At 45.4% G+C, this 24470-nt stretch overlaps 1 protein-coding gene across 2 annotated transcripts in view; it reads left to right on the forward strand.

Moving 5' to 3' along the window:
- The first annotated feature begins 14582 nt into the window (after positions 1-14582).
- Positions 14583-24470, forward strand: part of ATG16L1 (autophagy related 16 like 1) — a 36205-nt gene continuing 26317 nt past the window's right edge. For both annotated transcript variants that reach the window (XM_079781747.1, XM_079781748.1), the window contains exons 1-4: positions 14583-14850; positions 18311-18404; positions 23143-23248; positions 24162-24235. In XM_079781747.1, coding sequence (XP_079637873.1) covers positions 14736-14850; positions 18311-18404; positions 23143-23248; positions 24162-24235 — 389 coding nt within the window. In that variant the 5' untranslated portion in view covers positions 14583-14735. The remainder of the gene's footprint in view (positions 14851-18310; positions 18405-23142; positions 23249-24161; positions 24236-24470) is intronic.

A 24470-nucleotide genomic window follows, 5' to 3' on the forward strand; every position in this document is an offset into this window, starting at 1 on the left:
GGGACAGCTTGCACTGCCCACGGGTCAGGGAGTGGCCCCAGTGCAGAGAGCCAGAATGGGTGCTGCTTGGCCCCACCTCCAGGGTACTTTGGCCCGGGCTGCTGTTCCCACCACCTCTGGCTACTCAGCCTCTGCTCTGTTTCAGACCTTAAGGGAGTGGTGTTCCTGGCAGCCACGGAGCAAACCATTCACTGGCCTTCAGCAATGGCCTGTGGAGGCTGCCAGGGTGCACTGGCATTCTGGGAGTGAGAACAAAGAGCTTGAGCTCTCACCTTCACTGAGAATGAACATCCAGGTCCTCACCACCATTTTTGAAGGTTCCCAGGAGAAGCAAGTTGAGCAGCAGTGGGGGGTGCACCTTGGACTCCTTTTGCTCTGCGTTCTGGTGGCCTAAACAAGCCCAGGGCCCCTTATGCCTCTCGCCAAAAGATGTAACTGTGTAGGAACCTTATTTTCTTTAGCCTTTATTTTGATTTTCTTTTGCCTTTGACTCAAACTGGCTTTACCCAGCACCCTGACTCACCCACCTCCATCTCCCTTGCTTGATCATTAAGCCCTCAGGACAGCTGGTTCTGGTCAGCATCCAGTGGTCTTAGGAACGAGGTCCTGGATCTGTTGACTGTAGAGACAGAGTTTTCAATCAAACTGAAGACAATATCTTGGCCTCAGTTGTGTTTTAGCTCTTGACCCAGGAAAGTGGAACAATCTCACAGAACAAATCCTTGTGAAGCTGGACAGACCAACTCCAAGGCTGAAATCAGCACAGATGCAATGATCCATTACCCCCTACCCTTGTGCCAACCAATCAGTAGAGACCAGGACCCTAACTCCTTTAGTCACCATTATTAATGATTTTTTTCCTATATAATCCATGCCCGTCTTTGAGTATGAGCTACCTGCAACTCTGGGCATGGTGCCATTTCCTTAATAAGTCCTTACTTTCTTGGCTGCAAACTCCTGTTCATACCTTACTGGGCTTTGATGCATGCAGGCAAACGGACCCTTTCTGTTGGGTAACACAGGCTGTGTGAGCACCAACCAGGCTTTGTCTATAAGCTGGTGGTCAGCAGGGCCTGCTGCACTGACTGGAACTGGAACACCGTGAAATTGAAAAACTTTCACCCTTGTGCCTTTAACCGCTCAGCCCCACACCCAATCCTCGAGATCCCTGACCATCTATGTCCCTGAGTTCTGGTTGTCACCATCTACTGGGGGCCCGTATAGCCAGATTTCTCTGCCATTTCTGCTTTGCTCCCAATCTTAGGCCTCCCAAACACTCCTACAGCAGGATGAGAGGGGACCCTGTAAATTCCTACCACTTTATCACCTAAGTAATTTATAGACAGTCCCTGATTTTGGGTGGTTTTGTGGTTCGACTTATGATTTTTTTACTTTACAAAGGTGTGGAAATGATACACATTCAGTAGAAACTGGACTTCAAATTCTGAATTTTGATCTTTTCCCAGGCCAGTGATATGCAGTATCATACTCTCTCATGATGTGGCTGCTAGCCACAGCTCCCAGCCAGGCAGCCCATCTCCAGGGTAAGCAGTCAATATTGTGTTGTTAGTGGTTTTTGGATAGAGTTTTCTGAGCTCCTTTAAGGTAGGCTGGGTGAAGCTATGATGTTTAGTAGGTGAGGGGTGTTCAATGCATTTTCAAATTATGGTATTTTCCATTTGCGAAGGGTTTATGGGGTTGCAACCCCATCATAGGTGGAGGAGCATCTGTATTTTATGCCAGCTTTTCTTCACCAAGCTCCCAAACCAAGCAGGCGGGTTCATGAGCAAGCTTCCTCACCAGAGTGCCCCACCCCCAGATGAATTCTGCAGTCTTTTGAGATTGCGGAGGCTGCTACAGTCACTTTTTTTTTTTTAAAGAAGCAAATTTTTCCTTCTTTGCATGATTATATGAATGCTGGTTGAAATCAGCAGATTTTGTGCCAACAGAAAGGTGTTGTTATATAGTGGTTATTCTCTAATAGCCCCTGCATGGGCACCGGGCACCCTGCTCGGCCTGGAGGCCAGCAGCTGCACCGTTTCCTAGGGACTGACAACCTTTGGACTCCTCCTCCTTCCTGGGTTTCGGTTCTTTTCCATCCTGATAGGAGGGAAATTAGTCTTCAGAAAAGCTCTCTCCCACAGCTATCTCCCCTAACTCCAGCCTATAGGTTCTCTCTTCGCCTATCCTTAAAATAACTGCCTTCTCTATGCAAGCTAATTTCCATGGAGATCCAGCTATCTGGGGGCCTAGAAGCTTTCTGCAAGGCAGCAAACCCAGTTCCCAGTCTTCACTCCAACAGAAAGAGACCCTTAGTAATACAAATGCCTGGTCTCACCCGCACAGACCCTCCTCCACCCCCCAATACACACACACACACACACACACACACACGCACACACACGCACACACACACACTCCAAGGTCCCTTTCTGGGAAACCTGCACTGTCAGAACAACACTGGCAGGTAAAGTCCAGGACAGTTGAAGAACTTTCATCCTTGTCCTTTTAACCACTCAACCACTCCTCATGATCCCTGACCACCTTTGTCCCTGAGTTCTGGTTGTCACCATCTATTGGGGCCCCCTCCAACACACACATTATTATATGAACAGATTTTCATACCTGTTATTTTCTGTTTGAGTAGCTAATCTTCACTGGTCAGTTCTCCCTCAGGTCACAGTCTGTTATGTGGATTCCTGAGCTCTGGGGAATGGGATTTATCTTGTTTTTCATTTCCTAAAAGTATGATCTCATGCTGGGCACTTAGGTCTTCTGAGTCTCAGTCTCCTCATCTCTAAAATGGAGAGAAGGGTGCCTAGTGCATGGTGCAGTTGTGTGGATTCCTGAACTCTGGGGAAACTCGGCCTGCCTTTTTAGACACTAATTGACACTCATTAACTGTAGCCCCTCCCTCTCCCTGAAGACAAGACTGGGAGGGAAAAAGTTCAGGCAGCCATGAGGGAGGCAGCTGAGCAGGCACTGTAGAAATGTCCTGGAAGAGGTAGGTAAAGGTGAGAGGTAGGTGTAGGCGAGAGCATGAAACAAGCCAGGCAAGAAATCAAGGGGCGGGTTGAGACTGGGAAAGCCTTGAAGTCAAGGGGCAATGAGAGGTTAATTGAGGCCAAGGAGGAGTTAATTGAGGCCAGGTGGACTAGTTAAAGCCAAGAAGAAGAAGCTAGTTGAGGCCAGAGGAACTAGTCTAGGTCAGGGAGACTAGTTAAGGCCAGGGGACTGGATTAGGCTTGAGTAGGGGATAGCTTAGGTGGGGCAGGAGTGAGGGGCTAGTTGGATAGCTACACATACAGAGCTGCTCAGATTGCCTGAGCCAAAGGGAGTGCACCTCGGGGACACATAGGAAGTCCTTGTACAGGTGCCCAGCCATGCTTCTCGGGGCAGAGCTGGCCAGTGCTCCTTGCTATTTGGACGTGTTGGCAGTTCCAGTCACCACACAGCAGTTCTGTGCCCTTGGCAGTTCTAGGTCAGCCTGTCCCTGTGAGACTCAGCTCCAGCACTCCTGTTTCTCTCTCCTCGGGCTTCTTCCTCCTTCCCTTACCAAGCAAGTGACTCCTGGCCCATGCTTCATCCTGCAGGGACTCAAGCAGACAGTGACAGGAGGTGAGTGAGGTGCCAGATGCAAAAGGTAAGTGGCACTCACTCTCAGGTGCCCACCTGAGCTTGCACTGTCTTAAATGTAGTGCCCCGATGCCTCACTTGCCTCACCCCAGCCCTGGATTGCAGAGGAGGTGGGAGGAGGGAGCATTGGATTCTGGAAGGAGCTGAATTCCTGTGAAATGACAAGGCGCAGGCTCTGCAGCACTGGCAGGGCCCTGGGAAGGAGGGAGAGGGGCAAAGGGGCATATGGGAGAGCCTTCCTTTGCATTATATAGAATCCTGTTTTTGTGCATAAGATATAAACTGAAGTTTCATGCCTAATTTTGAGCATATCCCCAGAAATTGTCTTGCTTCAGTTATTTTAAAAGAGCCTTCAGGTTAGGTAGTGATCAACAGCCCAGACTCTGGAGCCTGCAACCTGGGCATGTACCCTGACCAGGAATTGAACCACAATCTCCTGGTGCATGGGTGGACGATCAACCACTGAGCCACACCAGCTGGGCCCCGATAGCTATTATACTACTGTACCCACCTGGTGTCTCCCCACCCCCCAATGTGGCTTATTTGCTCATCCAAAATATAAATATATGAAGCCCTTCTGTGGCTTGTTATAATATTACTAGAGGCCCGGTGCACGAAATTCGTGCACGGAGGGGGGGGTGTCCCTCAGCCCAGCCTGTACCCTCTCCAATCTGGGACCCCTTGAGGGATGTCCGACTGCCCATGGGCAGTTGGTTATCCCTCTCACAATCCAGGACTGCTGGCTCCCAACTGCTTCCCTGCCTGCCTTCCTGATTGCCCCTAACCGCTTCTGCCTGCCAGCCTGATCACCCCCTAACCACTCTGCTGCCAGCCTGATTGATGCCTAATTGCTCCCCTGCCAGCCTGTTTGCCCCCAACTTCCCTCCTCTGCCGGCCCGGTCACCCCTAACTGCCCTCCCCTGCAGGGTTGATCGCCTCCAACTTCCCTCCCTTGCAGGCCAGGTGCCTCCCAACTGCCCTCCCCTGCTGGCCATCTTGTGGTGGCCATCTTGTGTCCACATGGGGCAGGATCTTTGACCACATGGGGGCAGACATATTGTGTGTTGGAGTGGTGGTCAATCTGCATATTACTCTTTTATTAGATAGGATAGAGGCCTGGTGCAGGAGTGGGGGCCAGCTGGTTTGCCCTGAAGGGTGTCCCAGATAAGGGTGGGAGTTCCCTTGGGGCATGGGGCAGCCTGAGCAAGGGGCCTGTGGTGGTTTGCAGGCCGGCCACACCCCCTGGCGACCCAATCGGAGGCACTGGTATCTGGAATTTATTTAACTTCTACAATTGAAACTTTGTAGCCTGGAGTGGAGCCAAGCCTCCTGCATGCTCCACCAGCAGCCATTTCTGTTTGAGTTAATTCACCTTCTATAATTGAAACTTTGTAGCCTTAAGCAGAGGCCTGAGCCCGGCCAGGGTGTGCGGAAAGCTTTGCTTTCTCCGTTACCGCGGGCAACCCTGGCCTGGTCTCCCCAGCTCCGTGGCTGCCACCATTCTGTTTGAATTTGTTTACCTTCTATAATTGAAACTTTGTAGCTTGAGTGGAGGCTTAGGCCTGTCAAGGGCAGGCGGAAAGCTTGTTCCCCTCTGTTGCCTGGGAAACCTTGCTCTCGGTGGCTGTAGCCATCTTGGTTCAGTTTATTTGCATAATCGCCCTGATTGGCTGGTGGGCATGGCTTGGGTGTAGCGGAGGTATGGTCAATTTGCATATTTGTCTATTATTAAGTAGGATATGTACTAGAGGCCCAGTGCATGAAAATTCATGCACTGGAGGCAGGGGGGGGGGGTGGTTCTCATCCCGGTCTGCCCCCTCTCACAGTCCAGGAGCCCTCAGGGGCAGGAGGCGACCCAGGTGATCAGGGGAAGGCAACACCCCCATCACACCTCTGCTGCTGCCACTGCCGGCAGTGCAAGCCTCGGCTGGCCCTGGTTACCTGAGCCTCGGGCCAGCCCTGGGCAGCTAGGCAGCCGCCATCCAAGGCTTGCCTGCGCCTCGGCCAGCCCTGCTTGCCTGAGCCTCAGTCAGTGGAGGGTACAGGAGGACCCGAAGCCCCCAGCAGGGCTGAGGGGACTCTGACGGAAGGCACGTGGAGCAGGCCCCCCCCTTGTGGGCACCACCATCTTGTGATGGCACGATGGTCAATTTGCATATTACCTCTTTATTATATAAGATAACTCACCCTGACAAGGTTTTTTTCAGACAATAAAAAGTATTCTCTCCAGATCATCTTCTCATTACTAATAAACACTGGGCCACCCTAAGGCCAGCTTAAGAAACCCATATTTTCTGATATGAAAAGATGTTAAATGTCACTAATTAGAGAAATGCAAATTAAAACCACAATGAGATATCACCTCAACCCTGTCAGAATGGCTATCATCAATAAATCAATAAACAAGTGCTAATGAGGATATGGAGAAAAGGGACCCCTCATGCACTATTGGTGGGAATGCAGATTGGTGCAGCCACTGTGGAAAGCACTATGGAGTTTCCTCAAAAAATTAAAAATGAAACTGCCTTATGACCCTATAATTCCACTTCTTGAAATATGTCCAAAGAAACCCCAAACACTAATTTGACAGAATATATGCACCCCTATGTTCATTGCAGCATTATTTACAATAGCCAAGATATGGAAGCAATCTAAGTGTCCCCTGATAGACAGCTAGATAAAGAAAATGTGGTACATATATACAATGGACTATTACTTGGTCATTAAAAAAAGAATGAAATGTTACCATTTGCAACAACATGGATGGACCTAGAAGATACTATTCTAAGTGAAATAAGTCAGACAGAGAAAGGCAAATATCATATGATTTCATTTATGTGTTGAATTTAAAAATTAAAAATAAATGAATAAACAAAACAGAAACAAACTCTTAGATACAGAGAATGAACTGATGGTTGCCAGATGAGAAAGGGTTTGGGGCATGGGTAAAAGAGGTAAAGGGATTAAGAAGTATAAATTGGTAGTTACAAAATAGTCATGGGGTTGTAAGTACAGCATAGAGAATATAGTCAAGAATATTATAATAACTAAAAAACAAAACTAAAAAAAAAGAAAGAAAATAAAAAGAAACCCAAGTCTGAATTTAAAGCATTTTTGCAATCATCTATTGTTACATAACAAACCACCCCAAAACTTGGTGGCTTAAAACAACAGTGACACTCTTTGCTCACAAATCTGCAATTTGGGCAAGGCTTGGCCCAGCTCCACTCACGATCACTGCGTGGGCTCGAACCATCTGAAGGTTCATTCATTCACAGGTCTGATGGTGGATGTTGGCTGTCAGTGGGAACACCTGTGGCCTCACCACTGAAGTCACGCAGAATCACTTCCGCTGTCTCCTACTTGAAGAAAGCCCACATTCCAGGGAAAGAGAAGTAGACTCCACCTTTTGATGGGAAATGGGTCAAAGAACCTGCAGACATGTTTTAAACCCCACATCCTTGAAGAGAAATGTTGATCATAACTGATGGGCAGCCAGGAGAGGAGTCACACTATATGATACACAGGAAACTTCTTTAAAATTCTTCTTGTCATCTCTCTCCCAGGGAACCATGTGTCCACACTGCGTGGCAGCCCTCAGCTCCTCTACTTTCTCAGTCTCCCTCCCTCCCCTCTCCATCCATCTCTACTGTCCTCTCTCTATCCTAGCTCATGCAATCTCCACCCCCTTTTTAATTGTTAAATTTAGACTTTCACGTTTTCCCTTTCCCCATGGTCCATCTCTATCAATTTCCTCAATGGAACCTGCAATAAGTCTTTCCTTCTAAAGAAGGTAGGAGGGATAGGTTGTTGCTCTTTAATATTTTCACATATGTATATGTGTATGCATTTGTGTATGTATATAGTTACATATTAATCCAGTACTTGAGATAGACTAGAGATCTTTGTATGCACATAACCCATGAATATAAATAGATGCGCCTGAATGTATAAGAAACAGGGCACACTCAAGGGAGACCTTAATGAGAAGGCTATTTACAGAGATGCGGGCAGACACATGAGAATTATCCAAGGATGCTGAGGCATCCAGGGACTAGCAACAGCAGGGAGCCATCGTCTCCCTTAGATCTTTACCTAAGGCAGTGAAGAGCTGGAGCCGTAAAAGAAACCAAGAACAGTAGGGCGACAGAAAAGGTGTGAGTTAAAGATAACTTGACCTCCCTCTTCTCCTGACCTTTTATTCCCATTGGCCAAACCCAACCAGAGGCCAGAGGGCAAGGGAGCCCTGGTGGTGGTACTGTCATAGGGGTTAGGGGTTAGCCTCCAGACTGAGAAGGGCAGAGAATGTTTGGGGAGGACAGTGCAAAAGGAGAAAATCCAAGGCAGCTCATTGCAGAAATGAGTAAGATCACCTTTTGATGGCAACTCTTTCAAACTACATATACATTGGGAGGAAAAGATGTTGGGGGGGGACCACATGTCTAAACAATTAAGAAAAACAGACATTGACAGCAATTGGCATGACAGCCATTCTTAATTGCATGAGCTAATGAAGTGGGATCCCTGGCATGACTTACTCCAGGGTAATTTACACTTGGCTTAGAAAGCAAATGGTTTTTATAACAGATTTTTCTCTAATTATGTTTCTCTTATGTTAATACGAGGCTTTGATTCCTCGAATAAATACCACAAAGCAAGATGGCTTGAAAGTACACTGAGCACCAGGTGGAAGCCAGACTGGGGTTTGCCCTTCGCTGCACACCATGCAAAAGTAAATGGACGTTTTTGCTTTGGCTTCCTGGGGGCCTGCTCTCTGCAACTGGTTTGTAAAGGCATGAAGGGCAGCTGCTGTATCTCGTGCTTCTTCTGGATCCCTTTAAAAGAGCAACACTCAGACTTTGCCGTGTATGAGCATCCCCTGGAGAACTTGTGGGAGTGCAGGTGCCCAGGCCCACCAGGGTGGAGGATTCCCTTGGTCTGGGTGGGGCCCAGGAATCTGAATTTCAACAAGCATTCCAGCTCATTCTCCTGGAGGTCAGTGCATTACATTTGGGAGAATGCTGTTCGAAGGCTGGCCACACGATTCATACCCAGAGGAGGCAAAGTGGTGTGATAGATGGAGTGGGGAAATGACTTGGGGTCAGAGCTGGGTTCAAATGCCAACTTCACCACTGGTGAGTTGAGGCCACTTACCTTCTCTATCATCTGCAAGAAAGTCACAATGCATGTACACTTGGAGGTAACAACCGAAGAGTGAAAACCATGATTAATATGCAGTGGCACTCACTGTTTGTACCCTGAAGCTTCTTGAACAAGCCTTTCTCAGGATGATAGGGCTCTGGGAGTCCTACCTTTGAAGACCCATGAGAACCACCCTGAGATACTGCATTTCATACATTTCAGAGTTTTTGAGGCTCACTCTTTCCTTGTTGCACTCAGGAAATTACTGTTCATCCTGCAGCATATGGATAACAGGTTTCTTACCCATTCTCTCGATGTTGGCATCATATCATTCGACAATATGGTGTTAACAAAAAATATTAAAACTAGCCGTGTTAAATTTTTGGTTCTGGTTCATCATGTAGCATGATGAGAAGGAAAATCTTTTGCATAGCCCTAGTGGTGCAGAAATGTTAAGAAATTATTCTAAAAAAAAAAAGAAATTATTCTAAATATAGACTCCCAAGACAGAGGGACTGTTTTATGTCATTCTGTGATTTCTTCTTCACAGTGTGTTCTGTGTGCTGGAATACAGATTTTTAATGAAGCCAGAATGCTAAATGTAAGTGAACCTTTGCTCTCTGTTCATTGCAAAAGGCATTTGTTATATTTAATTGAATGTGCATCTTAGCATCAGACCCCTAAGCAGCAAAGCAAAAATCAGATCTCATAATGCAACAGCCTTGATTATGCTCAGAATCTAACTACCACTGTGGGTCTTTCCTAATCTACTGAACTGACCTTCAGTGAATACATGTACAAAGAGTTTCTAATTGTTCATCTTAAATCACCCTAATTGGACATGAGTAGGTGATAATATGTGACTTGAGGAATATTTTACATAATATAATTACTAATCCTAGATGATACATAATAAGCTTCCATTTTTTCTGCCAATAAATAGCCTACGAATTCTGCTTGTTATGGGAAATAAATTTGAACTGCAAGCTGTTTCAAGCAAGCCGTTCAAAACATTTACTTAAAACTTAGGTACAAAGTCTAGTAGCCTGTTAGTGACTACAAAATCTGAACAAGATCTAGACCTATGCTTCTCAAAGTTGGGTATCCACAGAATCACCCAAGGGGTCCCCTTGGCAATGCAGGTTCTGGGGCCACCCACAGAGTTTCTGATTCAGTAGTTCTGAGGGTGGGGTGGGGTGAAACTTGGAACAAGCATGTTAAAGAACTATGCAGGTGATGCTGATGTAGCTAGCTGGGGACTAACTAGTCCATATTTCCTGGAGGTGTTCCTTCTCTCTTATATGTACCTGCCCATCCCCTTACCTGTGAGCAGACTGCCGGCCCAGGCAACCTCTTCAGCAATGGCCGGGCGGCAGGTATATATCTAACATTAAGTAATGTTCTTTGAGCTTTTCAACTTGTCTTGACTTGATCATGACAATTAATCACAAACAAGGTAAATTCTTGAAAATCCAGCAGGTTACCTATCTCAGGGATTGCTCAGAGAAGGACTAATACTGAATGTCTTTGTGCCAAATGAAAGGTCATTGTCATATGTGTTCTGTACTCAGTCCTCACTACTCCATAGGCTGGGTCTTAAGTGCATTTTATAGAGGAAGAAACTAAGGTTCAGGGAGGATGGGGCACTTGGCAAAAGTCACACAAGAAAGGCAGAGAACCATGTCTCCTAACCGTGCCTCCAACCTCCAAAGCTATTCTTTCTAACAGCATGTTACGAGTTTGGTTACAGCCCTGGCTGGTGTTGCTAGTGGTTAGAGCGTCGGCCCACACACCAAAGGGTCGAGGGTTCAATTCCCAGTCAAAGGTACATGACTGGGTTGCAGGTTTGATCCTCAGCCACTGTTGGGGCTCATGCAGGAGGCAACCAATTGATGTGTCTCTCTCATACTGATATTTCTCTCCTCGCTCTCTCTCGGTTGCCCTCCCCACTTCCTTCCACTCTATCTAAAAATCAGTGGGAAAAATAATATCCTCAGGTGAGGATTAACAAAAACAAAATTAAAAAAAAAAAGAGTTTGGTTACATTGCCAGGATATTTGAAGGAGGTTTAAGCATTTTACATTAAAAATGAACAAAAAAATTACTTCTTGGAATTAATTTACATATAAAAGAAAATTACTTATGTATTCTTCTGCAAAGAAAATTATTAAAACTCTAAGAAAAGTCTCCCTCAGTCTCTATTTTCAGACCTTTTACAATGCTTCAATCTTACGGTTAGATATGAAATAGAAAAATAAGTTGAATCCTGATTTGCCCCTGGTTTTCCAGGCCTTTAGCACTGCCCAAGGACATGCTGACTTGGCTCACTGGAGCTGAGCGGGGCATTTCGGGAACTGTTTCCCCCATGGGATCAGAAACACCATCTTCACAAACCTAACTGCAAAACTTTCTAAACTGACTTTTGTAGTTTGGATGGTTTTGTGGTCTTGATGGTCTGTCTGCTCAGAGCTCAGTTTCTGGTGAGGGCCCACTTCCTGGTTCACAGATGACCATTTCCTCCGGTGTCATCACAGGGCAGGGAAACAGGGTCTCTCTCACTCCTCTTAGGAAGGAATACCACGCATCCTATCGGATTAGGGCCCCACCCTTATGACCTCATTGAACTTTATCTCCTAAAAGCCCTATTTCTAAATACAGTCACATTGGGGTTTAGGGATTCAACACATGGATTTGACAGTGGGGGCAGGGGAAGGGGCATGACACAATATAGGCCGTAGCAGATGGAGTCAGTAATTTTCCAGGAAAGATGCGAATGGACTTCCTACTAAAGACAGAAAGTTCTGTCTGAGAAGGTAGCCTTTCAACCCTTTTGTGGTGAAATGGCCGGTGGATCAAGAAGTCAACATGTGGCATTACCAGCCCTTACAATGGTGCCCCAGAAGATGCTGTGGCTGCTGACTCTAGCTCCCTAATGTCTTAAACAGAATTATATGCAAATCAATCCATAGGTGAACACTTCCTGGCAGGCATGCTTTAGTCACAATGGCTTCTGGGTTTTGGGCAAATCAGGTAAGCTCTGGCCTAGGGATGCCTTAGGCTGGGTTCCCTAAAAGCAGAGCCTGAAACTGGGGTTCTTGTACAAGAGATTTGTTGGAGAAATACTCTCAATCTGGGCATCAGGCTAAGCCAGGGGAGGAAGTTAGGCAGAACTGTAGTTTTAGGAGAAATCTTATCTCAGCCTGCCCTGTGGGGAGCTCCAGACATACTCTACATAACAGAGAGTGTCCCCTGCAGAGGCAAGGGCACAGGGTACCTTTGCCCACTCCCAACTGTCATTGGCTTGGTTTAGAAATTATATTCTCTATTCATTCAAAAAATGTTGCCGATGAGGAGCCAGGGACACATTTATTTTACATAAATTGGATTTATACCACCTACTGCTTTTATTATAAACATTTTAAACAATATATAATTGTCATTTACCTCTTATTGTTGGAAATATAGATTATTTTCAGCATCTCCATTTCTTCCAAGGTTCTCTATATATGGACATTAGTCCAAATATTTCTTGGCATCAATTTCTACAAGTGGAATTGCTGGTTCTGCAAATTTGTTAACATATTTTCTTTATAACATTGTCTGGAAAATTAGTATATTCAACTGTCAAGATTTGATGCTATGTGATGTTATGATCTTTTGAGGTTGGTATGGCTGTTACATTTGAAGGCATTCTTGGAGACTTTCAGAACCTGATTCTTAATTTTCTTCAGTGTGTGAGGAAGTCCCTTCTGTTTCTGATCTCCATGGGTCCTTTCTTCAAGTTCAGAACACTCAGCACTGGCTGGCAACAAAATATCTTTTGTGACAACTCTAGAAGCATGACTGTCCTAGTCCTGTGCTCCATAGAAGAGGAAAGGTTTCCTTATCTGTTGCTGAAGGATCTTTCTCTGGACTGAGACACACTGGAAGAGAAGCCAGTTTCTGATATTCCTTTCCTCTCCTCTGGTCCCTTACTTTGTCCAGTTCCATTTTCATGTACTAAATTCACCAACTTGTGAAAGGCAGGTGAAGTTCAGATGATTTGATTTCAGACCAAGGTTTTCTATTCTACGGAGTTGATGCCATCTCCTCCTGAGTCTGTGTCTCCCACCTCCCCTTTCAACATCTAGCAAACAGTCCTTTTTCTCTTTCAAAGTCCTGTTTATATCTTTATTACCAGAAAGGGACCAGGCCCGGAGCGGGTCTGCCTTGGGCCGGCCTGTAATGTGGGGGTTCTTAACTTCATGCAGGAAAGATTTTACAACATGAGTACAGATGATTTTGAGAGCACGTTTATTAAACCTCGGGACAGGGCCCCAGTCAATGTGGCTAGGTGGTTAGAGTGTCAGCCTGCCCACCGAAGGGTCTCAGGTTTGATTCCTGGTCAAGGGCATGTAACTGGGTTGCAGGTTTGATCTCTGGCACCAGTCAGGGTGCGTGCTGGAGGCAACCAATCAATTTGCCCTTCTTATATCGATGTTTCTCTCTCTGTCCTTCCCTCCTTTCCACTCTCTCTAAAAAAATCAATGGAAAAAATATCCTAAGGTGAGGATTAACAACAACAACAACAAAAAATTAAAGCTGGGGAGAGTGAAACAAGGAGGGACTTAGGACAGAAGAAGCAATGGGAGAGAGCCTAGGTGAGGCTGGTTTGGCTCACTGAGAAGTCAGAGACGAGGGGGCCTTGAAGACCGGTTTAGGAAGTTAGCCCAGGCGGAGCTGCCGCTGCAACTCTCATGGGGATGCATGCTGGTGGGGGGAGAAAAGGGGAAGGAAAGGCCTTACACTGCTCCCAGGAGGAATTTAAAGACTGGGCTTTGGGGGAGGTCTTAAAAAGGATCGAAATAGAATATTCATCAGTTTTATGCTGATGTGCCAAAATGAGATTTATTCCCTTAATTTCATCTGTCCTTGGGTGTGGTTGGCAAATGGCATTAATTGGATTTCTGCTACCTATTTCCTCAAGTAGAGTATTTAAGCTATTTACCCTCTGCTTGGGGAGAAGTGTAAATCACTTACTCTTAAGTGCCCTTGGTAGGGAAGATAGGACTTTACCACTTACTGATGGCTGTACACTGCTTGGACGTTTACCTATCTGTCTCAGTTTACCTTCCAAACCAAGGACCCATTCACAGTTAGGCCATTATTTCTAGGTTTCTAATGATTAACATAGCCGATCTATTCACACCTTTAACTATTCTTTGCATTTTTCTTCCTTGTAAACCTATTTACAAGGTCAGGAGGATGCTCTCTCTAAAGCAGTCAGACTTTGGGCAGGCCTTGGAATGGCTGGATGTCTAGGGAAAGTTAGGCTTACCATGGGCCGGCCACAGTGCTAACTGCATTATATAGGTTCTTCCTTTTAAGCCTCAAGACAACCCTGTGAGGTAGGTATCATTACAATCCCCATTTTACAGATTCGAGGCTTAGGGAGATTGTCATTCATCCACAGTTTCACAGCTCCTATGCGGACCCCACTTCTGCTTGTAAACTAAGGAGATGAAGAAAAGGGAGGCAGGCCAAGAAGTAAAATATAAAACGGAGTAAAGAAGCAGAGGAAACGTAGGCAGGCGAGCGGATGCAGCCTCTTTCCGGTCTCCTTTCCAGCCAGGGCTGAGCCACCACGAAGCCCCAACGCCTCCCAGCGGCCGCCTCTCTCCCCGCAGTGCTTCCGGCCACGGGAGGGTGTCATTGACGAGCGCAACTGCGTCGGCGCAGACCACGTGCGTGCGTGTGGCGTAAGACGTCGGCGAGGGGGCGGGTCTTCCGGTCCTGGCCCAAACTATTTCCGACAGGAGCCGGAAGACCATCCCGGATGGCGCCGGGGGCGGCCTGCTGGTGGAGGTGAGCGTGGGGCTGCCCGCCTTCCCGCGCCCGCCGGTCGCCTCATGCTGCGGGCCGCGGCCGCCAGTCCCCGCTCGGATCGGCAGCGCTGAGGCGCCCGGGCCGCGTGCACCATGTCGTCGGGTCTCCGCGCGGCCGACTTCCCCCGCTGGAAGCGCCACATCTCGGAGGAACTGAGGCGCCGGGACCGGCTGCAGAGGCAGGCGTTCGAGGAGATCATCCTGCAGTGTGAGCGGCGGGCGGGCGGGCAGGCCCCGGAAGCGGGCGGACCGACGGGCCTGCAGAGGCACGTGGGGCGCCGGCGGGGAACGTAGGCCGAGCTCCCGGCGCTGCCCGTGCCTCGGACCCCCAAGACCTTTTTTTTTTTTTTTTTTAAGACCGTCTCTTTCATTTTACCCTTGGGTGTGACTGTGGAGGGTTTCCTTTACTAAATCGTGCGCTCTTCGTAGGCAGGCACCGTGCACGCTTGCGTTTGTAAATCCCCGCAGCTCACACAGTGCTTGCCCCAGAAACGTCCTGTTTCTCGGGCATCCGTGTTTTTGAAACGGGCACTTGACTTTAAGCATTAACTCGCGCAATTAACATCTTCCGAGTGTCATGAAATGTTTGGCCTTTCCTCCTTTAGACCTCTGTCCTTATTCCAACTTGGTATTCTTTGACGATTGAACATTTTGAGTCTTAATATACTTTAAAGTTGGGGCAACATAGTTTTTACCATTACTGAAAACTTCAATATAAGAAAGGTAGTTTCCTTCCACCACCGGTGCAATATGAGTAGAAAAATTTACCCTTAGATGCGTTCTAATGAGCACTTCCTAGCTCCCCACTTCTTCAATTTTACCATAACTGATGACACATTTCGGCTAAGAAATGGCAGTGTTCAGTCCTGTGGTTTCATCTACCCCTTGAAGTAAGCCTGACAAGTCTCTCCATTTATATTGATTGTTGAGATTTATAGTACTAATAGTTGACCTGTGTTGAGTTCTGATTGCACTGGGGACCAATGTGCCGACAAGTTTAAGTACTGTAGTCAACATTTGGCATGTATTGTTTCACTTAATCTTCCTGAAAAATCCTACGAAGCAGGTCCTGTTGTCCATTTTACACGAGGCAGGAGAGAGGTTAACTAATCTGTCTGGAAAGGTACAGCAGATTAACGGTGGCAGCCTAGAATTGAATGTAGACTTGATGGCTCCTAACTTGGATTTGCTTTTCTCCCTTAGTCCCCCCAAGAAATGGCCCTTAGATGGGAAAGAAAGGGAGATGGTGGACCCCTGTTATGGCTTGTACTCAAAGGCCCTGGCAGACCAGTATCATTTCAAAAAGCCAGAGGCACATTATTCAAATGTGATTCCTTAGCAGGTTAGTAAATTCAGGTCATCAGGTATTTATTGAATGCCTGTTCTTTAAAAGCTAATGCACATTGTAAGTCAAATTGGGTTGGAGATCAGACTCCACGCCTCACTAACCATTTTTTACACTTGCCTTTCTGAGTCTGGTTTGCTGCATCTATAAAATGGGGGTGACGCTTGCTCTGCCTGCTTCATAAAAACAAGGCTGTGCATATAAGTGCTGTGGAAGCCATTCCATAATAGTCTATAAATGAAAGATGCTTGTGATCGCATTGGGACAGTTTGAATGTTTTTCTGGTCTCTAAAAATGGGTATCTTGATGGGGTGTGAGGATGTAGAAAAGTCAGGAGAGATCAGTCCTGGGGAGGGAACATATCCTTTAACCTTTTGCACTCGGATGTCGAGTGTGACTCGACACGGTTAGCATCAGTAGTAGCTCTTTTTATACTCTTTGAATGTATCAATAATTTGAAATATAAAAAAATCCAAATAAATAAGTTTGTATGAAAAGAAACTCCAGTTTTTATTCTACTGCCGCGCTTTGTAAAATCTGGGGTATTTAAAAAATTAAATCCCGAGTAGAATAAAGGAATCGAGAAAAAGCAAGCGAGTGCAAAGGGTTAATGAGCTGTAGTGGGTAGAGAATATCTTAGGGGCTAGAAGGGGGTAGGAGAGCAAGACCACCTTTCTTTATGCTGGGGTTTGACATTGGGGAGATCACTTCTAGTTTGACCTTGAAACGGCCCCACTCCTCATTCCAGTCTTCCCAGTCAAGTTCTGACTTTCCATCAGCCCAGAATCTCATGTTCAGTTCCTCCCTCTGAGCCTGAAGAGAGAGATGAAAAGAGGCTGTGGGCATCTTCATCCTTCTCTCTCTTTTTATTTTTTAAATAATTGGTGTGGGGTTTTTTATTGATTTCAGAGAGGAATATCAGTGATGAGAGAAAGTCATTGATTGGCTGCCTCCTGCAGGCCCTACACTGGAGATCAAGTCCACAACCTGGGCATGTGCCCTGACCAGGAATCAAACAGTGACCTCCTGGTTCATAGGTTGATGCTCAACCACTGAGCCATGCAGGCTGGGCTGGGCCTTCCTTCTCTTTAGTGAGAGGGACTTTAGGAAGGATGCCTCCTCAATACCTCATGTCCTTTGAAAGACTTAATATTATCACAGGGCACCCAGCTCTGCGGTAACATTCGGAAGATCTTATTAGAGCCCTTTGACACTGGTGAATATCCAAAGTTGGAACCACTTCCCTGTTCTGCTGACTAGTTCATTAAATTAATGTAGATGAAGAGTGTTTCTTTTACTGCTAGTAATTCCATTTTCAGATATCAAGGAGAAATAGAACTCAAGACTCTTATTTATTTATTTATCCTCATTGGAGGATATGCTTATTGATTTTGGAGTGAAAGGAAGGAAGAGAGAGAGAGAAACATCAATCATATGCATCCCAGGGATGGAACCCACAACCTAGGTATGTGCCCTGACCAGGAATCGGACCTGAAACCTTTCAGGTGCAGGGTTCGATGCTCCAACCAACCGAGCCACACTGGCCAGGGCTGAACTCAAGGGCTCAAGAGCCTTTAAGAAAATAAAGAAGCTCTTTTAACAGGAATGGTCACTAGCATAAACCCTATCAAAATTTTGTTCTTAAGCAGTTATAATCTTAGACTTTTAGGATATGCAACAACCCCCATCAAATGTAGCTATTCTACAAATTCCCCCTGGTCACACTCTTGTTCTGGTTAAATAACCCCCCCCCCCCCCCCCGCCCAAATCTGATCTTGCCCCATGTGCCTGTCATTACTAACTACAAGTGGTTTCTAGCTCCAACCTTTCTTTTGAATTCCTGCACTGTGTTGCTTGTCACATTTGTTAAGTTCAGAAAGGGAACTCATTTTCTCCCTTAAGCTGTCCACTCATGTGTTCTCTGATACAATAGCATCTTCCACCCAGTTTCCTGAGCAAGGAATCTCAAAATGATCTTTGACTTCTTAGTTTTTACTCCCAGGGTAGAAATAGGTAACTGTGGGAGTAGAAAGCATTTTCCATTGTCTTTAATAGGGAGAACATAGGTCCCTTTGACTGGGTTGCCCTTGCTTAGGCCAAACAACATCTAAGGAGTGTATGTTTCTAAATTTTGGGTAATTGCTATAATTGGTGACAAAGTACAGTAACTAGTACTTTGATAATTAATAATAAAAGTGAAACATTTATTTTGGCCCAAGTCTTTTTTGTATGTGTGGTCCAAGTCTTTATATGACATTAAGTAGTAAACACACGTATGTAGGTTATAATAAATAACTTGATTTTCTCTCTTTTGGGGGGATAGATAACAAGTTGCTGGAAAAGTCAGATCTTCATTCAGTTCTTGCCCAGAAGCTACAAGCAGAAAAGCCGGACATACCCAACAGGCATGAGATAAGGTATTTTGAAACTATCCTGTATAATTTGTACCTTCTCATGAATTGAAACTAGTCTCAGTTCATTTTGCTAATTTAGAAGCAAACCAAGCACTGTTTCTGCGCTCTAGTTTTTGTCAGCTCTTTTTAGATAAGATTCTGAAGCCAGATAACTAAAATATTTTAGAGGTTCTCACACCTACCCACCTTGAAGGGTTATTAGTAAGATGTTAGCTAGAGAAATTGCTTAAGGCGGGTAACTAGGCCAGTTCCTTCTCCAGCCAGTCAGGGTTCACATTTTCTAAATAATCAGACAAGTAAGCATTCCTGAGCAGATTTACATAGATCTTGTTTAATACAGATTGCCATAACTTGCTTTTTCTACAACACAGGTCTATTTGATCCTTTTAGATCAGTGTTTTTTAGTAGATTGTGAAATTAAACTAACAAGTTGCAACAAGCCTTTTCTTTTCTTTTTTTTTTTTTAAGAAAGATTAGGGGGAAAGGTCTGCATTTCTATAGGAAGGGTGAGTATTGTCTTGTTAAATATGCACATATGAGTTCATGATGAGGGTCTGATGTGTTTACTTGGGTCATTTATGTAAACTATATTTCATTTTGAGGGTGATGGTCCAAAAACCTGAAAGCCATTCTTCATCAAAGCAGGGTAATTGGAATCATTCTACAGTCTTACTGTCTTTTTCCATATGCTCATGTTGCCATATTAAATTTGATGGTTTGTATGAGAATGGTAGCCATTATTGCTCTAAAATTTCATTCTTATTTGCATCTTAGTTAACGGCAGTTTTAAGAACAAGGTTAATGGTAATTTGGGGTTTTTAAAACTCCCAGAAATGCTAGGTGTAGCTTAGTATCTTTACTACTATAGCTGAGTGGGCTGTGTAACTGCCATGCATGTTTCCTCATCTGGCCAGATGGGAAAGATGAACAAATGGACTGGCCCAGGTTCCATCCCTGCTAACAACAGTCCAGCAGAGTGTGCCTGGCTGGACCCTGTCGGGGGTCTTCTGTAGCATTGAAAATACTCGGGTCAGTCTTCTGGTCAGTTTCGGGTATGGAGAATACCATTTCACCTTTTCATCTAAAATCAATCCATTGAAAACTTAAAGCATTTTATTTCTACCAGGCTAGACTCTTAGTGACTATATTTCTGTGTTGGTTTTTTTTCTGACAGACTCATTTGCTTGGAAAGGTACTATAAGTAAATGTAAAACAATTATTTTGGCTGAATATCACAGGGGTGGTAATTTGATTGAGAGTCTTTCCTTCCCCACAAATGTGTGTCCATAATCAGGCCTCTCCTGACTGCCTTGTTCTTTATTTTCCATGAGTCATCTATGGTTCCTTTTTCCTTCACTGACCTGCCCCTCCACATATAGTCAGTTCCCTGGGCCTGTTGGTTCCTCCCACAGTCCCTAGTGCATCTGTCCCTCAGTTTATTTTGTTTATTTTTTTTTTGCTATAATGCCCCTCTCCCCTTCATTTGTTACCTGCCCTTTCATTCCTGCCCTGTGGCACCTTCTCCACTCAGACATTGTGTGACTGTGGTGTGGGCCAGGTATTGGGGATATAAGCCAGTGCCCTTGTTTTTAAGGAAGTGGGTCTAATGGGGGTGACCAGTTCAAGGGATGTTTGCTAGTGTGATGAGTTATGCACAGAATATGGCTACCTGGTTGGTTATGTTTTTTTAAAAAATTCAACAGTAAATTTGGAGATCTAATGGGATTTATTAAGTAATTTGTGAATCTTGCAGCATACCATCTAGCAATTGGAAGTTGTATAAAATAGGAGGTTTTTATAGAAAGAAAGGTGGGGCAAGGGATTCCTAACAAAAGAAAAGAAAGAATTGTTATCCCCAGGGCTTTGATTATGCAGATACCTCTTTCTTGGAGGAGGGAGGAAATGGAAAGGGTCCACCTGGCAGATCACCTCTAGGTGTTGACCAGGAACTTTTAAACTGGCTGACTAATATGAGAGAGATTGAAACTGCTGTTAGATCAGATATTAAATGTAGGTTTGGGATTATGGGCTTTTAGCACAAGTGACCCCATTTTGGGCCTTTTGTTTTTTAAGTTCCCTTTCTCCCTCCTGTCTCCTTAAGTCCTGTGCATCTTGTCCTAGTTAATCTTAATAGAATTGTACAATTGAAACATATAATTTTATTAGCCAGTGTCACTCCAATAAATTTAATAAAATTAAAAAATACTATAAATTATCTGACTTCCCTCTTAAGTGTTTTAATCCCCTTGCTTACTAAATAGATTAAAATTAAACTCTTAAGCCTGGAAATCGTGGATTCCAGTAATTTTCCAAGTATGCTTCCTGAACAGCAGCATCTGGAAAATTGTTAGAAATGGAAAGCCTTGGGCCCTTCCCCAAACCTATTCTTTCAGAAACTCTGAGAGTGGGGCCCCATTAATCTGTTTAAGAAACCCTTTAGGTGATCCCGATTACCTCTAACTTTTGAGAACCACTGTGTTAATCCATGGCTACTCAGAGTCCTTGCGAATCAGCTGGATCACAACCTAGAGAGCCCGGTGGATGTGCAGATTATCAGCTCTATCTCAGACCTGTATCAATCTGGGGTGGGGCCCGGGAGTGTTTAACATGCCTTTTAGGTGACTCTTACCTACCTAGTGAAGCACTGTTGATGGACTATTGTTAGAAGTTTGACTTTTATTTTTAATAAAATTGGAAGTAGTAGAGGCTTTGAAGTGGCATGAGTGACCTGTATCCTTGCCCTAGTCTCAAGCTCTTCTTTAGAATGCCAACTCCTTTAAAGAGGGCTTTTACATTTTGCACATTCCCCATTGCTCTGCATTAAAATAAGGAGATTTGATAAAAATAATTTCTAATCCACATGCAGTTAATCATCCAGGTCTGTTGCTGATTTCTTATAAGATTGGCAAAGCACTAGTTCGCCTCAGAAGTTGAGGCAACGTGTGCTTGAACTTGTGATAAAACTTTAGAGATGGAGGCTGGAATCGGAGGGAGCATCGTGCTTTCCCCCCGCCCCGCCCCCACCACCACCACCACCACTTTTCCCTCATATTTCTTTATCAGAGGTGGAGGAGGCAGTTCTCCCCTCCTTTCAGGTGGTGGCATCCCAGCTTTCTTCCTTTTCTCCATCCATGTACGTTCCCTGGGCGTTCCCTGGGTGATGGTCTGATAATTCACATCTGTAGTTCCAGCTGAGACCCCTTGCCTGCTGCTGTTCCTGAGATAGTGTGCAAACACCTGCTGAGTTCCCAAAACTGCATTGGTCCTTGAGGCAATCTGAACTCACTTGCTACATGTCAGCCTCCAGCTAGGACCTCTTTACTTTGAAGTTCAGACTTCCATTTTTCACTTGGTTGGTGGATATACCTACTTGGTTATCCCCACTGAACTCTTTATATATATATATATTTCTTCATTGATTTCAGAGAGAAAGAGAGAGAGATAGAAACATCAATGATGAGAGAGAATCATTGATTGGCTGCCTCCTGCACACCCCCTACTGGGGATTGAGCCCGCAACCCAGACATGTGCCCTTGGCCGGAATTAAACCTGGGACCCTTCAGTCTGCAGACTGACGCTCTATCCACTGAGCCAAGCCGGCTAGGGCCCCACTGAACTCCTCAGCCCTCCCCCAAACCTGCTCCTTCCATTGTCCCTCCCATCTTAGTAGGTAACGCCTACATTTTATCAGTTGCTCAGTCCAAAATCCTGTGAGTCATTCTTTATTCCTATCTCTGATAACCCACATCCATTTTAAGGGCACATACTGTCATCTGTCTTCAGAATGGATCTAGCTGGGATCTGATCAAATCTCACCCCCTCACTGCTACCACCTTCATCTGAGCTGCACTATCTTAAACCCAGACTGTAGGCTGTATAATAGCTCTAACTGGTCGCTCTGTTTTTACCCTTGTCCCCTGCAGCCTGCTCTCCACCCAACAACAATAGTGATCCTTTTAAAACGGAAGTCTCTTCTCTGCTCAAAACCCTCCAATGGCTTCCAGTCACACCCAGTAAAAGCCACAGTCCTCCGGCCTTAGAGGCTCTGCCTGACCTCCCCACTCCTCCCCAACTGCTGTAGTCACATTATCCCTGGAGAAGCCGTCTGTGTCCCTCCTCCAGGCCTTTCCAGTGCTTGCTGTTCCCTCTGCTTAGAAGGGACCACAAGGCTTGTACCTCACCTCTTTCCAGTCTCCATTCTTGGATGACCTCTCAGAGAAGCCTTTAATCACCCTGCATAGAACAGGACCCCTGTCACTCTGTTCCCTTCTCTACCCTACTTAGTTTTTCTCAATACAACTGACCACCTGCCTTTATGTAATTACTTATTTATTGTCTGTCTGATCTTAACTTCTTGTCAGTTGCGTGAGAGCAGAGCTCTGTGCACTGCTTTCCCCAAGCTGCAGGAGCAGTGCCTGGCACAGAGTTGGTGCTTACATACTTGCCTGGTGAGCAGCCTGCTTGTCTCTTCCATAGTTATCTAACCTTCATTCTGGAACCTACCTTTTGTTCCTGAAAGCACGTGGTGGTTTGGGTAGTGGTTGGTCTCCTACTTTCTCCATCAGGTTTATGTGGCGTATAACTACACTGGCCTGGAGAGACTGGCCCGCTTTATTGGCTTTGTTTTCATGTTCATGTTTGAAATTCTGGAGTTATTGTTCCACTGCCTGATTGAAAGGGGTCTTATTTTTTACCCCCTCTTTTTTGCACATTCTCTTCATCTGCCTGGTTGGGAATTCAGTCCCGGACATGATGGTGCATGGAATGATGGCCAGCTACAGGAAATGGCCCACCTGAGGATGAAACACCAGGAAGAACTGACTGAGTTGCACAAGAAACGTGGGGAGGTAAAGATAGCTGCTCTCCTCTTCTGTTTTCTGCTCTGTGTGGGACTTTTAGTGGGAGGATGGGCAGGCTGGCTTCAGGTGGCATCACCAGCTCTATCTGTGGGAATGAAACAACGGGAAAGGTGTGAGGGCCTTGTTTCCATCAGCAAGAGGGCAAGCCATTGGGATAACTGCCCGGTTGTCATGCTCTAAGATGGCATGGGAGGTACAAGTGGAGGAATTTTAAAGGAAAGAAGTTTTCTGCTTGGTCCACTGAAGGTCCAAAGCTTTTTAGAAGCAGATAGCACAGATGGGTGGTTACCAGAGACAAAGGGAGGGAGGTGAGGGTGAAACAGGTAAAGGGGTCACTTATATGGTGACAGATGGAAATTAGACTTTTGGTCGAACTATACATAATGTTGCACACCTAAAACTTCTATAATGTTATAAACCAGTGTTATGTCAATAAAGAAAATAATTTTTTAAGCTTTTGAGTGAATCCTGAAATTTCAGAAAGAATCGTTAGAATTAAATCCTGAGCTGTGTTAACTCTCAATGGTATTGTGATGGCACATTATGAAAAAGTACAATAAAATTTACAAATCAGCTGAATTGATCATTTTATCAGCTGAAGAGTCTGAAAAGATAGCTGGGGTCCAGGCGTAGACAGAGTCCTCAGCAGGAACCTGGCAGTCACCTAGAGCTCCTTTCACCCATCCGAGCCTGCCTTCAACAGGGACCAGCCCCCACCATTCCCATGAGCATCCCTACGGGCCCTTCGGCTCCTCTCCGCCACCCAGCTCGTTTCTTCCTGCCTTGGCTCAACCCACAGGCACCTTTTCTTTCTTAAAAATAATTTAACCCACTGTTACTTAGTTTTCAACTGAGGCCCTAAAATCTCTTATTTATGAAAGTATTCTTCTTTACCCCTCAGTTAGCTCAGTTGGTGATTGACCTGAATAACCAAATGCAGCAGAAGGACAGGGAGATGCAGATGAATGAAGCAAAGTGAGTAGAGACAACACCTACTTCGGGATTGGTCTGGGATCATGCCCCTGTTTATCTACTGTACTCTTGTGAGCAGGGCCAGTGGTTATCAGTGGCAAATGTAGCCACATTGAACTCAGCAAGAGTTTCATTTTTGTGCATGTATAGCTTGGGATCTTTTTTTCCTGCTCTAAGGGTGGAAAAGGCCAGGACAGTGCCCTCAGTCTTCCAGGTTCCCAGCATACTCCTGGAAGTG

This window comes from Cnephaeus nilssonii (assembly GCF_951640355.1).
Source record: "Cnephaeus nilssonii genome assembly, chromosome: 10".
NCBI classification, from domain to species: domain Eukaryota; kingdom Metazoa; phylum Chordata; class Mammalia; order Chiroptera; family Vespertilionidae; genus Cnephaeus; species Cnephaeus nilssonii.